Genomic DNA, 16,024 nt, shown 5'->3' with positions numbered 1-16,024 from the left:
GTTGAGCAAGGCAGTCCTATTTTATCTCAATGAGAAAATGAAGTCACAAAAAAACAACTATTTTCAACAAGAAACTGACACATATCTACAGTCTCTAAGCTTTGTCCATTCTTTCTACACAGCTCTGTAGATTCTCTTTAGGGTCTCTAAAATAGGAATGTGTCTGTGAATTCATCTTTCCTTAGTGAAACATTTTTTCTTCTTATGAGAATTTGCCAGGCTCCAACTGATATGAAATAAATAATGGCATGTGCTGTGTCAAGAGATCTGCCAGTTCACAGGCAAGTAATTTCTTTTCGTTGAAATTCTTTTTCATGCACGTCTCCAATTTTGGTCACACATGTTGGTGCCATACTTCCAGATCGATGGTGAGGTTATAGTCTTACTTGGTCTGGTGCTTTGACAGAAGACACAGAGGAGGAAAGGAAAGAACAGTACAGAATGGGGGCCAGTGAATACTTTTAAGGCCTTGAGGACCACATTATCATCTGTCTTGGGAACAAGCAACTGTTTATACAAATGGAAAACTATGCTCATTGAGATACTTGTGCCTGCCCTGCCCCCCCCCCACCCCTCAAAGACGCTTGAGGTCAGCTTCTCTCAATATACTGGCCATTGGTCATGGTTCTTATCTGTACCTATACCTAGAATGCTTGAAAGCTTTTTCTATTCTCAGCCTGCTAAGGTTCCTTCTTCAGATCTATCGATAGATCGTAAATGTCTTTCAAAGACCATGTGCTAAATGTCTGGCTTGTGGTGCTATAATAGGGAGGTGGTAGAATCCTCAGAAGGTGGGTCCTAGCAGAAGGAAGTAAGTCACTGGGGACATGCCCTTGAAGGATATATTGGGACTCCAGACCACTCATGTCTGCTTTCTTCCAACTATGAGGTGAAGAGGACTGTTTGACTACACATTCTTACCACGATGTCCTATGCTGCCACAAGCAACAAGGCCAACAACCATGGACTTAGATCTCTATATCCATGAGCCAAAATAAATCTTTCCTATTGTTGATTATTTCAGGTATTCTGTCATAGTGACAGAAAGAGGACTAGCACATCTTCACACAGTGCCTGAAACTACTTTCCTTTAAGAAGCCCTTCAGAACACTTAGAAACTAAGATCATAATCTTACCCTTCTTGGCCTAAATACAAAATTCTAGCCTTAATTACTATCTAATTAAATCCCCACAATTTAAATGCATATACTTAAATTATTTATTTATTTATTTATTGTGGTGCTGAGGATCAAACCTAGTGCCTCACACATGCTAGGGAAGTGCTCTACCACTGAGCCACAACCACAGCCCCTGGTATTTTAAATTATATATTTGCTAATAGCTTGGTGTTTCCATCAGTAGTATGTAATACCATAGGCATGATTTTCCCAAGCTTACTGCTTATGTATCTTATAATACAGTTCCAACTGAAAAATGGACTTAGAAAAAAATATCTTGATTTTATTAATAAAATAGTACTTTTAAACCTTCTTCAGTTGAAAGCCCCAGTTTAAAAGTAATTTAATAAAATATCCCAGAGGTGACAGAGTTGGTTAGCAACATTTACCAAATTTCCATGATTGAATCTTTCCTCCTGTACCTGGAAGTAACCTTCAAGCTGTTGGTTGTACCCTTAGATGACAGAATTCTGTGGAAAGATTATTAAGGTCTATTTTTCAATGTCTTTTATTGATCCCACTATAACCACTTCCATTTCAATTTAAGAACTAAAGTCTCTGACATTCATCTATTCACTCCTAGTTATAATGCTTCTTTTTCTTATATTCAAGATATAACACTTTCTGAGGACATCAAAGACCCTCCATTTCATTCGATTGGTCAGTTGCAACATTCACACAACTTGGGATGAAAACTATTGCTTTTGTAAATGTCTGCATGCTTTTGTTTAATGTAGTCATGGCAAAAATGTTATAGATGAGATAAATGACACACAGTGTGGAAAGGAGGAAAGGAAAGAACAGTACAGAATGGGGGCCAGTGAATACAATGGAAGAGGAGGGGAAACAGTAAGACAGAAATGGGGACACTGTTATCTGCAAAGAAAATAAGGGATAGAGGAATGGGTAAGAAAGCTGAGAATGTAGGAAGAAGAATAGAAAAATAAAAATGATCCTCATTCTCTGATTGTCACATCATTGTCACAATGTTGCTGAGCACTAAAATTGCACCAGGTGCTGGTTTGGACTAACTTTACATCAGGCTGGCAAAAAAGAACACTATTTTCTCAGCCCATGAAATGTTATTTATAGACAAGGGCAAGGTCACAGAGGGAAGATGAGACAGAAGTAAAGAATTCAAAGCCTTTTTTGACTCTTAACTTATACAAGCTTAGAAAGAGTAGATTAAAAGCAAGGCTTTGAAGGAAGAAACTTAAAAGAATAAGCACATATTTCTCATGTATTTGTATTTCTATAGAAAGATTTTCACAAGAAACCCATACTTGTAATGCATATTTCAGTGCTTTTTAATTTTGATTTGGCAAATAAAGTAATTATGGCTTGTACCTGGTAAGTAATTCAAGCCTTTTGGGAAAGTCAAAAGTCACCACAAAAATGTACTCAAGAGATTCCTATAGCAAATGTGTGATAAAAAGGAAGTATTAACTTACTAACATTCACTTTAGGACATAAAAGTAGAAAAAGGGAGATATTCTTTTATAAAAAGACTTTAAGAATGAATGTTTCATTTAGGGGCTGATCACTAGTTTGTTCAGTATAGAAATTTTTGGAATGTTTCACAGACATATATCATGATTTCACTTGTGGCTTAGGTTGCAGGTTCTCTTTCTGAACATCTTTTGCTTGACAGGATTCCAGCATAGCTCAAGTTCCTGGAGAGTTTAACAATCCGCTTCTGCCAGTGTGTCCATCTATAAGGGTTTAGTGCTTAGATGTCAGAGTGAGTGTTGATGAGACTCGGAAGATCTGGGGGAGCATGTTACTAAGTTGATAAAACATTTCTTCAGAAATACTCTGTAAAAGGTAAAAAAAAAAAAAAGTTTGTGCTTGTTAAAGCATGGATAATTTAAATCTTTAGAAGTATTTTAAAATATGATCTCTTTCTAGATACGGACTGCAAAACAGAAAAATTATCTTTCCTGACTGATTTAACTATATGGACTGGGCTGGTTTTCTGACTGTTCTCTGAGAACCTGTGTTGTTTCTATCAAATAATAAGTCTGATCACCAGAAACCCCCTATGTAACACCAATATAATCCATAATAAAATGCCACTAATTTTGGTAAGTTCTATTCAGAATCATTCATTCTCTATTCATGCCCTTTTTTACAAACATAGTCTGTATAACATAAATGTGGAAAAAAAACAGAGGACAGATAAGTCAAGTTTGGTTTTAGGGGTAAATAAAAGATCTCTTGAGTGGTAGAGGTTGACATCTTTGACAATAAGTGCCTTTATGGCATCCAAACTCTTCTCCCCTTAAAAAATTGGAAACTGTTAGCATTTTATTATATTTAGGAGTTTAAGGCCACATATCATATGTGTGAGGAATATTATAAAAGAGATTAAACTGGAGTGAAATCTATTCAGATAACATACCTGTGGCACTAGAAATTGTACAGTCCTAGAAATTCCTCCATCCCATGAAGCCATTTCCATCATAAAACCTAAAATAGAACAACAGACTTTGCTGTGTTATGAGTTTTGGCCTTCCAGTCTCCCAGTCACTTATTGAGATAAACTGAATTTCACTGTGTGGTTCCTGTCTTGACTTTGTAGGTAGACACTTGCCTATGGGAAATGCTAAGCCTAAAAGATAAACTTCTGCTATCCCTAATTCTCCATGCCAGAGAGGTTTAACACAGTTTTGTTAACACACTTGGACTTATTTTTTCTCAAGTCCTAGTTGGCCTCCATACAAGGAAGCTAAAACAGACTATTAAAGGTTAAACATATGGCTCTATTTTTTTTTTTTTTAAGGCAGTAGAGAACAAGTTAGAATCGAAGCAAAATGTAAATAACATCCAAATGTCCTTGTATTCCAGGAGGACTGGAGATTTTTTTTTGTGACTGGAAAAAGATAAATTACAAGTCTCTTAAGAAATATTTGATTAACTACATAACAAAGTCATCAAACAACAGAGGTAACTTTCATATCCTTTCTTCTGGGTTGCTCTGCTTTCAACATTTGTGAGGACATATGGTTGGTTGTTAAATGTGGGGTTCTGCTCACCTTTGACACACTTAAACACAAGTTCTGCTCTCCTTAAGCACCAGGGTATAGTCATTTCCTAAAAACAGAAACAAAACAAATCATTTGCTTTTAACAGAAGTTTGTAAAATAAAAAATACAGTCAGATCCTTATTTGTTTATAATGTTGAATGTCCATGTTGTGAATAAATTCAGACAATTATTTGCTAATCCCAACTGGATTTCTTTTATTTTTTAGGAATAGAGCTTCTAGTCGTTAGACAATACTTGAGAAAGGCAAATTAATTTAACAAGCCTAGCAAACATGATTTATAAAATGCGTAGATCCTTAACATATTCATGATAATTTTAAAGATAACTATGATGCGGAAATTCCACAACTACTGTCAATGTCTGCATGAATAGTTATTATTGATCAAATGAATAATTATTATTAAATTGTATATTTACATAAGCAATAAAATTAAAACATTTTTATTATATAACATTATATTATTGCAAAAATAATGGAATAAACAAAGAGTGTGTCCCAGCTACCTAATGAACCAAATCCATTCATTTTCTATTTTGCTTTCTAATTGCTGTCCAAATGCACATCTGAATCCCAGGTCTACAACCAATACATTTTACAATTTTTCACCATGTACTCAGTGAACATGCCATTTTAAATTCCATTTCTTTTTACCAAAATTATTTTCTCATGTTGCAAGTCTTCATAACTACAAAACAAGTGTATTATTTAATTATGGTGATTCTAAAACTTTTTGGGTTTCAGGATCTTTAACACTCTGAAAAATACTAACTCCAATATGCCTTTGTTTATGTGGATTATTCATTGCATTAGAAATTAAAACTGATAAATATAAAAATATTTATTTAGTTTAAAAATAACAATGATAAGTCCATTTAATGTTAGCATAAATAACATTTTTAATGGAAAACCACTATATTTTCCAAAACAAAAAAGATTTAGTGAAAAAAGTAGTAACGTATTCTTTAGACACAATGACCAACTATTTCATGATCCAAGTCTCATAATTCCTATGCCTCAAGGCTTTATGTATCAGTTTTTATGTTTGGTTGTTTCTGCTGACTCTCACTCATAGTGTCTTATTTTCCTTAAGAGCCTACTTATGTTAAACATTTTATTCAAGAATTACACGTAGAAATAAATACTAAAATATAACCAAGTATTAGCATTACTTTAAAACATTACTCTAAAATATAATGTTTTGAAATACCATAGTAATAATCAGAATCAAGGAATTACTATTATTCATTTAGTTTTAATGACATATTCATTATATATATGAAACATATACATATATATATACACACACACATATAAAGCATTACTGACGGTAACTTGTCTTATAATTTACTATTAGTTTTTTGACACCTTTGAATTATTTCAATAATTACTTGATTAGGACTGGGGTTGTAGCCCAGTGTTAGAGCGCTCGCCTCAAATGTGGAAGGCACTGGGTTTGATACTCAGCACCACATAAAAATAAAGGTATCATGTCTATCTACAATTAAAATTTTTTTTTAAATTACTTGATTAAGGCTAAGTCAAAGTACCACTACTCATATGAAGACAGTTAATGTGAATTTTAAACACAAAGCTTTGAAAACCAACATCTAAAATTGATATTATCCAAATGCAGAAACTCAGGACAATATAGTGATGAAAGATTGCAGCACAAATTAGAAAAGGGATGGTAGATTGAGAAGAAAATAACCAAGTCCTCATTTGTCCAAAGATCATCCAATTTTATCCATTAATAACATGCTTTCTTGTTTTCTATATTTATGTGATTAATAGCATGGTCTATAACAAATATCTATGAGATAAATAAAGAACTTTACACTCTTGAAATGATATGAATTAACTACAAAGTTTTATAAGCACTATTTGGAGAACAAGACAAAATACAATAATGGCAAGACACTAGAGTAGCTTAGAAGTGACAGATATATTATAAGATCAATTTAATTTTCAGATGACATATGCCTTCATATGTGCTTTACTTTACTTTAATGCTGATTAGCAGTGTTAGGAATCTGAAGAAAATGCTATATGGCAGCATGTACATGCATGTAAAAACACATTCATTCACTTGAGTTGTTTTCAAATATTTCATATGCCTACAGAGACTCTACCCCAAGCTTAAGGTAGATGTTTGACTGTTTTTTTATCCTTTTTGTCTCTGATTAAAATCAGCACCTAAAAACAATGGCTTTGGATATCTGGAAAAGGCTAAATGGTAAGCTTTAGAAGACAATAAGATCAAGACAGGGCATGAATTATCGGATGTCATCATAGGATGTGGCCAGCAGTTTTATAAGGAGCTCACTTTTTGAAACAAAGCTTAGTATATATTGCACAGTAGGTACGATATGGAACCTGATGGATCAGCTAATGGCATATGAAGTTTTTGTTCATGCACTCTAGGTAATGGCAAAGTGACTAAATCTTGGTGACATGTCTGAGAGAATGCACTGTGAAAGAAATCTACGGAAGAAGCTGGGTGGGTAATGTGAAACACTTTGGAGTTTGGAACTAGGGCAGAAATTTGGTCCCAACAGTTATACTTTAGATGGTACATGGAAATTGCACATAGAATAAATTTTAAATCTGTGAAACAAATTAAAATCTCAATACTTTCTTTTTATTTAATAAAGTTTTATTATCTTCTGCACTATGCCCAACTTGCTTATTTTTTTTTATTGGTTGTTCAAAACATTACAAAAAAGCTCTTGACATATAAAATCTCAATTCTAACCGAGACAATACCTTCTATCTATCTGAGGTTAATGGCCATATGTTGATTCTCAACTTGAATCCTTGGTTTAGGTAAGGCTGAACTGTGGAGTTAGTATGTATTTTAAGGTCTTCATTGTACATCTTGGAAGTCAGATATAAGAATTACTTTCTGAGTTTATTCTAATGGGAAAGATTCCAAGATTTTTCTTTCCTTCTCAGGTATATGCTTACGAGGTACCTGAAACACTTGTATTAATCAGCTTCATAGCCATTATCAAAAGGTGAAAGTCTGGCTTTATTTTTTATTTTCCACATTAAAAAAAACCACCAGTGTAGGTATACCACTTTAGAAAACAATTTTGCTATTTCTATCAAAGAAAAACACATAGATAGCCTGAGAGTTAATAATTCCATAATTCCACCTTAAATGCCATTCCCAAGAGAAGTGTCAAAACATATGTACTAGATAGAATGTTTATAACAGTATCAGTCACAACAACCAAAATCTACAAATTACCTAAATGTTCATAAATATTAGAAGGGCTAATAATTTTGGTCTAGTCACACACTGGAATAATATATAACATCAAAAAAGAACAATCCATAATCATACATAATAATCTGGATATCTCATAAACATAATATTGAATGAAAGAAGTCAGATATAAGATAACCACAAAACAACTAACTCATCCATAATTTTTGAGGTGAAAATAGTGGTTGTCCTGTAGAGGGAGTGTTTTAAGTAACTGTAAGGGAACATGAGGGTGGTTTCTGGGTTGTGGTAATGTTCTGGGTATATGCTTGCTCAGTTTGTGAAAATTTGAGGTGAGCACTTATGTATTATAAGTATTCCAATAAAAACAAACAAAATCTTCATTGACAAAAAATTAACAAAACTAAAATCCTTAAACCCCAAATTATTTCACAATTTATTAGTATACCCAAAAAAGTCAGGAACTCAGGATTTCTGACTTGTAGACTCATTACACATCTATTAGGTTACATTGATCTTAATACGACAGTATTTTCTGATTACAAATACTTATAGAGATGAAACTGGTTTGTTCTTCTTCTTTTTAAACTGCAAGTAATTTTTATTGCCACTTTATATATCATAGGACATGGACTATTTCAGACCTTATCATTACCTTGCACACACTAATATATAGTAACTGGGTGTCTAGCAGCTAATTTTGGGAAATAGCACCTGAAAATGCTTTGGGATCCTTGTACAAAAGCTAAAGTACACATTACTCCTATATCTTGTGAAGTGTTGTCTGAGTTTATAGGATAAACTTCTTGACCTTGAATGGATATTTAAATACAACAAATGAGAAGATCATGGCTCAATATACTTTTGTGAATTAAATTGGACACTTTGGAAACAAACTTAATGTTCTGCAGCTGGCTGTCCCAATTTAAAACATGTAACTTTTGTGACATTGTGGGAGAGGGCATGCTAGCAGTATCAAATGTCTGGAAGTAAATCTGAACTTAGTGACTTTTGGAAACACTGTTTTTGAGGTTGTTTCCCACCTACATACAACCATTTTTATAAACTGGTTAACCAGGAGTCCAGCTGCAGGAATATTTGGTTGTTTCCTTGTGGCAGAAATTCATCATAAAGTTTGTTATTCCCCAAAGACCCTTTTATAGATGGGCTTGTTAGTGATGATAATTTAACAATAGCTAAAAAATCATGATGGAAGTAAAACTTTATAAAGCTACAGTGAAAACAGAAAAACATGTTTGTCCATCTCTCCTGATGCCATATTAGGTATGAGTGAGGCTACGGAAGTGGAATGAGAAGTGAGGAAGTCTACTGCAGCCTCCACAGGATGGTGCCAGTATTCTTTTCACCAAAAAGGAAAAAAAGTATATTGTGAAGATCTACCAGACTAGACTATAAATGGGAAATAACTCAAAACATCCTGTCCTAGATGGAACTGGTTATCTTTAAATTATATTAAATTACAGCAGTTAATATAGAATTTAAAATGAAGTAAATTCATGAATGTAATATAATGAGTCTAAGTGGGACCTTAAACTAAAATGTAAAAAATTACATCTTTTATACTATCTTCTAAAATATAGCATTTCCACATTATTTACTTACTAGTAACATTCAGCAATCAAGATCAAATTTCCTTCTTGAAATTCACAGTCTGCACTTAGTAGTCATCAATTTTGCTTTTAAAAAATCTCTTCTTAAAATAAGCAAGCACAGAGTTGCTGATATGAGCCTTTATCACCAGGTTGACAGCTGGCTTTCCTAGGACTCATAGCATCCTTTGGGCTTGAGGTTCCTTTCTTCCTCCAGACAATCTAAAGTTAAATTTTGGTCTTCACATTATTTTTAACTTAGCCCTCTAACTATTTTTTTTTTTTTAAATGTGAGTAAAGGAAGAAGGCAGAAGAGAAACAGAATGAGAATTTTTAAAACAGAAAGAGATTTTTAAAATTAAAAATGTCTCCCAGTGCAGTGGTGCACACCTATAATCTGAGCTTGAGCGACTGAGGCAGGGGGACTACAAGTTCATCCTGGAGGAAATGTTAAACTGAGGCTGACTTCTTCCTGTCATCTAGCATTTCTTTCCATTACTTTTTAATGTCTTCTCAGAAAGTACAAACTCAATGTAATTCTGGCATAAGCCAAACATTAATATCTACTGCTAATTAAGACAAAAATGGAGGAGAAAGAGGAAATGAAGTAGGGGAAGAAAAGGAGAATAGGAAAATGTTATAATTTTCTGAACATAAATGGTGAAGTACTATTTACTGTTTTATATGGCAGTCAATTCTATTAACCTGATAGAAAATGTAAAGGTCTATTAGTTAAAAAAAAAAAAAAAGGGGAGGGGGCTTTTAAAATGTAGATTATTAAATAATATGAATATGTATCATATTCATTGAAAAGATTTTTCTATCTGCTTACCTCTGACATATCGTGAACCAGCAACAGAGGAATGCTTATTGTTGTGATGTCATGGGTGCAGCAAACCTTGAGTATATTTCTAAGTCCCATAATGGCAGGATCACGAGCAGTGATATTTCCTGATTTCACATTGTCATCCACACAAAGATGGAAAGCAACATGAATTTCTGAGAGATTAGAATGTCGTGTTATGTAAAATTCCCCTGTGAACAACAGATATAATCATGATTTTCAAATACATAAATCACATTCATCAATGGGCATTATAAATAATTGCAATGAGCAGTCAATATGTTGAGTTAGTTTGGATCAGGAATCTATGTGGGGCTCATGAAACTCCTTAATTCTTTTCTTCTTAGCAATGAAATTCTTTTATTTACATATATTATCATATATTATTTTTAAGAGACTATAGCTTATGGTCTATGACTATAGGATTTTGTCTACCTCATTTAATATTCTGTTTCTAGCACATAGCTGGTCCTCAGTAAGTACTTGTTGAGTGAATCAATGAATGTTTCAGACTACATGCTGGAGCAGTAACATCTCTGCTCTCTACAATCATTTCTTTTCCTATGTATCCACAATAGCAAAACAAAACAACAACAACAACAACAACAACAGAAGAAAACCTCATCAGCTTTTATTTTCTATGCATTCTGTCATTATAAAAAAATAAAATATAAAACATGAGTTTTTACAAATGTATGTACCTGGAAGTCCTGATATGTCCTTCACATTAACCCTTGACCTCACAAATTTCACTTGTGCTTGTATTAAAGTAATTATCCAAGGGTTTTACTTTTAAAGACATAGTATATTTATATTTAAAAGTACTTAATATACTTTGGCATTATGTTCAATATTACTAGTTACTAGCATATATAAGCTGTACTCATAGATGTCTTTCATAGTCCTCAGGCAAAGGTCTTTTTCTTTTTCTTTTAACTTGAACAAGATATTAGAACAAGAAAAAAGAAATTAAAGAAGGGAATTTTAGAGACACCAAAATAAAATGGACAAAGAGAAAGTAAAAAGGAAATTGGTGAGGAATAAAGTAGTTATGATTTCCCAGAAAGGCACTGAAAGACACGGTCTGCTTATCAGAAATCTGGTGGACTATATGAGACAATACTGTTCTGGGCCCAATGAAGTGTATAACCTCCTTAATTCTTACTATGAATTCAGATGATGGAAGTCACAGCATTAAATATGGGCTGTGGTCCAGCAGTGAGGTAGGATGACTTAGTGGACAAGTCAGGTGCTCCTAATCCCCAATCTGGCACTGCTTTATTCGACCTTAAATGACTTCCCTCTTGGTCTCATTTTACCCATTAATAAAATGGGGGCCAGTCCTAAAGCTGGCAATACTAACCAAATGAATATGATATAGGGGAAAAAACACTAGATTGGATGTTAATGAGATTTGTTTTTAAGGACTTTTTGGGTGAGTGATCTTGGGAAAATCAATTCAATTTATTGATTATCTTAAATCCTGTGTATGAAATATGAAAAGTAATGCCTTGCTGCTTTCCTTACAAGGTTGTTGTGAGAATTAATGATTTAAAATATAAAGACTTAGATCTTGATAAAGTAAGTAAGTTACTACTGACTTACAAATATATAAATACAACTGCTTTCCCTCACAATTTAAAAATCTTAAATGACTTGTGATTTAGCTCTTTTTTTTTTTTTTTCCATCTGAAAATATCTTGGTTGTGTAGGCATCCTTTACCTCAATGGAAACTCCAGTGCTCCAGTGCTATTAGAACATCTAACTCAATAATTTAGTAGGATATTTTATATATATATACACACATATATACATATATATATATACATATATATATGTATATATATAAAAAAATTAATAATTCAGAGGATATACCATAAATCTGAGTTATCCTTTTCTAAATCAGACTTATGGTATATCCTCTTAATTTGGCAATAATATACCAATAAAGAATTGAGTTTAAAAAGCTAGAGATACTGATACCTCTGAACTAGTAATAAAATTGATAATATTTTAAGAAAACCAGAGAATATGAATGATTTAAATTATTATCTATGAGAAGGAATATGATAAATCTTCACTGAAGGTTTTTTTCACCTGGAGAGAAGACTGGTTTCCTGTTCCACGAAGTGCAAGAAGCAGAATGTGGTGATTCTAACATTATCTACAGAGGTAGGATATCTGAAAGTGGAAGGAAACTCAGAGGCTGATAACCACAAACTGACTGGACCTGACAAGATGAATACACAAAATGGGTATATTTCCTTAAAATAAATGTAATGTGACCCACATGTCAAAGATCTGGGGAAGGAAATGTAGGAAATGTAATACTACCTTAAAGAAGAATAGAATACTATCGTGAGATGGCTATTTCTGAAACTGTAAAATTTATCACTTAGTTTAAAAGACTTTTTGCTTATAAAGTACACAAATAGGACTTCTTTATTACACCCTGTCTTAAAAATGCTATTAAGCATATCAGAGTGAACTCAATCAGAAAGAGGGGGAGAGACTGAATTCCTGTTGTTAAAAAAAAAAATTCAAGAACAACAAAGGAAACAAAAGAAGTGAAAAGCAGGAAAAGGTAAGGGGAAACGGAAATAAGATTCTACAGATGACCCATGTTCTCTCTATTAGCTCAACTATTTATATTTCTATGTATTATTATTTATACTTAACAGCAAAAATAATCTATTGGTTTATTTCTTAAGAAACAAAGACACCACATATAAATTTAAAATAGCAAATAATAATAAAATTATGGAACTTCTTGAACAATTTTTCTTGTACAAATTAAAAGTCATTACTAGTATAAAAAAGATTTACATTGGAGAACATCTGAGAAAGTATGTAATATAGATAAAATAACATTTTAAAGTGATATACTGGAAAATGCTTTATAATGTATACCATGAGAATTTATTCTTCAGATCTATAATTTTAATGTATATGATTATAAGAAAATAGTAATTTAACACAAAATTATACTTACCAGGTAAAATATTTAAATAATTTCTCTCAGTATTTTTATTCTTATCATCACTTCCTCCATTTTGGTTTCCAGAATCTATTCATAAGATGATGCAACATGAAAGAACATAATAACATATGAAACATGTTACCACCACTATTTTCACAAGCACAATAACAACAAAAATTTACTAAGCATCTCTATGTGCCAGGCATTCTATTACAAGTTTTACATGGATGGCCTCATTTAATTCTCACAATATCCTTATAATCAGAAACCCTAAGATGGTGGTAAGATTACTATTTTCATTTCTTTCCTTTTGGTGCTGAGGATTGAACTCAGAGTCTTGTGAGTGCTAAGCATCTACCACTGTATTGAACTCCCAGATCAATCTTTATTCTATACCTGAGGAAATAGGCTTAGATTAAGTTAAGTACCTTAATCAAATATGCATAGATAAGAGGTAAAATTGGATCTTAACCCCCCCCCCCCATACTCATATCCTAAATCCTATAGTCTTAACCACATCAGACTTTCCAAAAGTTTATTTTTCATCTGGAAGGTTCAAGGCACTAGGTTAACTACACATAAAATAACTTCATTAGATAGCTGTGGAGTGGCCATCTGTATTTTTAGAACATGAGTCACTGTTGTTGGTATAACTTGTTCAGGACTACAAATAAATGGCTTGTAGCACCAAGAATCACTTTTACTCAGCCCATTCCTGAAATTTATTTTTATTTGACACTACACACAATTAACTTCAAAGAAATATGTGAGACTCTATTTCAAACAGAACTTCTTTTTTCAGACATTTAGTAGGTTTTTTGAAAGCCTGATACCAACAAAACTCCTATTAGGTAAATATGAAAACACTTCATACTCCAATCCCCTTTTCCAGTTTTAATGGGTAATACTTTGTTTAGTAATACTGAGAAGATGGCTATTTTTATTTTTTAAAATGCATATAAAATGTACATAAAAGAATTTTACCTATCATGGACTGTAGAATTATAAGGTTGATAATATATAATAACCACAGTAAGAAAACCAATGGAATGCCTTAGAATAAACAAGTATTTGTGTTATCAGGATGTAAACTTTTTTTTCAATACTTCTTTTAATTGAGTTTAAAAAAAAATAAATGATAGCGGAATGCATTACAATTCTTATTACATGTATACAGCACAATTTTTCATATCTCTGGTTGTATATAAAGTATGTTGACACCAATTCGTGTCTTCATACATGTTCTTTGGATAATGATGTCTATTGCATTCCACCACAGGATATAGGTAGGCATGGTCAGAAGAGTCAGAGGAAGTATTTTCACAAAGCTCTTCTATAACATGCAGGTTCCTTTAAGAAAGTTGTCTTTTATAAACCTACTTGCTTCACTGACTCACTTAAACCACAAAGTAGTTGCTTGAACAAGAACAAAATAATACCATGATATACATGCACTGCCTTAACCATAGGTGGTTTAAAAACTTCCTGTCATTTACTGCATATTTTCTATCTCTCATACTTAGAATCTTCCTCCTTTTCCCATACCTATCATGATCTCAATCTTTATGTTTTTAGTTTTACTAAGAATAATATTAAAATGTTTCCGATCACATCATTTCTGATTTGAATGAGACGGAGGAAGAAGATGATAGAAGAACCAGAGGACATTTTCTGAAAGGTCCTGTTTTAGGATACACTTCTATACTGACTTCCTAATATTTAGCCTGGCTTTGACACATAAAACACATATTGCTACAGCAAAGCCACAGTTACCATTAGTGGGAATATAAACTGATAGAGTTGCTATGGGGATTGCCAATGCTGTAAAAATTATTATTATATGTGCACTTTAACTCAAAAATTTTTCTTTAGGTATCTATTCTATAGATGTGCTTACTGCTTATACACATCATAATGATTCATATGCACAGTTATTTGTGCATTACTACTTACAATTTAAAAAGCAGGAATAAATGAAATGTCTACCAATAAGGGACTGGTTAATAGGATATCCTGCAATGGAATACTATGAAATAGCAAAAAGACATGAGAATAATCTTTATGGACTAATATGAATGAGCTCCAAAATTATTTAATACAAAAAGCAAATAACAGTGTGTATATAAAGCTACCATTTGTGTAAAAGAGGAAATCATATAAATTATATAAAGTACACATACATGTGCTTATATATACATAAACATTAAGTCTGTATGTTACAAATAAGCTAGCCCTGGCTGCTTCTGGAGAGGGAAACTGGATGGCCGGGGGACAGAGTTAGGAAGACTTTCACTGCTCGCTCTCTCGCACAGTTTGAAATGTGAATCTTGTGAATGTTTATCTATTTAAAAAATGACTAAAACACTGTGTAAGTATATTGAATCGATAAGGAAACTATAGTGAATGCAGATCAAGTTAAGACTAGATGCCCTATTCTAGCTTTAGGAGAAAAGAAGGAATTCTACATTTATAGGAAAGAAACAAAGACACCAAGCAAAGGTATAATATACCTCTCTGCTTACTACGAAAATGCAAAATGTATCTACTTTAAGTATTGTAAGGGTTTCTTTTAAACACTTGAGGGACAAAAAAAAAATAATCAAAGTATCAGCAGGAGATTTAAAGGTTTGAGCAACCCCAACTTTAAAACTTACCATATTTTATTTCCTGAGCACCAATAATGAATTTTTATAAGAGATAATAAAATGTTGTGCACGCAATAGAGTCAGAATGGAGTATGTGTTATAATTTTATGTGTGTGATATCATATGAAATGTCAGAGAAATAAGATAAACACACCTTACAAGTATTTTGAAATGACTATTACGTTAATATTCAGCTCCTAACAAAACAAACTTATGGCACCAATTTGTAAAAAAAACTACTTTTTAAATTTTAATATTTCAATCAAAGAACAGCTGAACTGCTTTAATACCACTATATGAATTAGTTCTTTGTAACTTAACAGTTTTTTCCTTCAAGTATAACTATAGTACTGAAATTTAAAAATGGTTTTCACTAAAGAAAATCATTTTTAAAAAAGAGAAAACTAAGAACAGAATTCAAACTTTTGAAGATCTTAAATTTGTTCTTAATTTTCTTACTCCAACTTCTACCAATATCATTTTCTATAT

General features: G+C 32.5%; 1 protein-coding gene across 1 annotated transcript in view; it reads right to left on the bottom strand.

The window, feature by feature from the left end:
* Nucleotides 1-2,461: 2,461 nt before the first annotated feature.
* CUNH12orf4 (chromosome unknown C12orf4 homolog) overlaps nucleotides 2,462-16,024 on the bottom strand; it is a 32,151-nt gene continuing 18,588 nt past the window's right edge. The window contains exons 10-14 of the mRNA XM_015500741.2: nucleotides 12,903-12,977; nucleotides 9,898-10,100; nucleotides 4,214-4,271; nucleotides 3,580-3,647; nucleotides 2,462-2,993 (exon numbers count right to left, since the gene is read on the bottom strand). Coding sequence (XP_015356227.1) covers nucleotides 2,901-2,993; nucleotides 3,580-3,647; nucleotides 4,214-4,271; nucleotides 9,898-10,100; nucleotides 12,903-12,977 — 497 coding nt within the window. The 3' untranslated portion in view covers nucleotides 2,462-2,900. The remainder of the gene's footprint in view (nucleotides 2,994-3,579; nucleotides 3,648-4,213; nucleotides 4,272-9,897; nucleotides 10,101-12,902; nucleotides 12,978-16,024) is intronic.

The sequence above is a fragment of the Marmota marmota genome, unplaced genomic scaffold (genome assembly GCF_001458135.2).
Source record: "Marmota marmota marmota unplaced genomic scaffold, marMar, whole genome shotgun sequence".
Taxonomy (NCBI): domain Eukaryota; kingdom Metazoa; phylum Chordata; class Mammalia; order Rodentia; family Sciuridae; genus Marmota; species Marmota marmota.
This window is presented reverse-complemented; position numbering and strand designations above follow the sequence as displayed.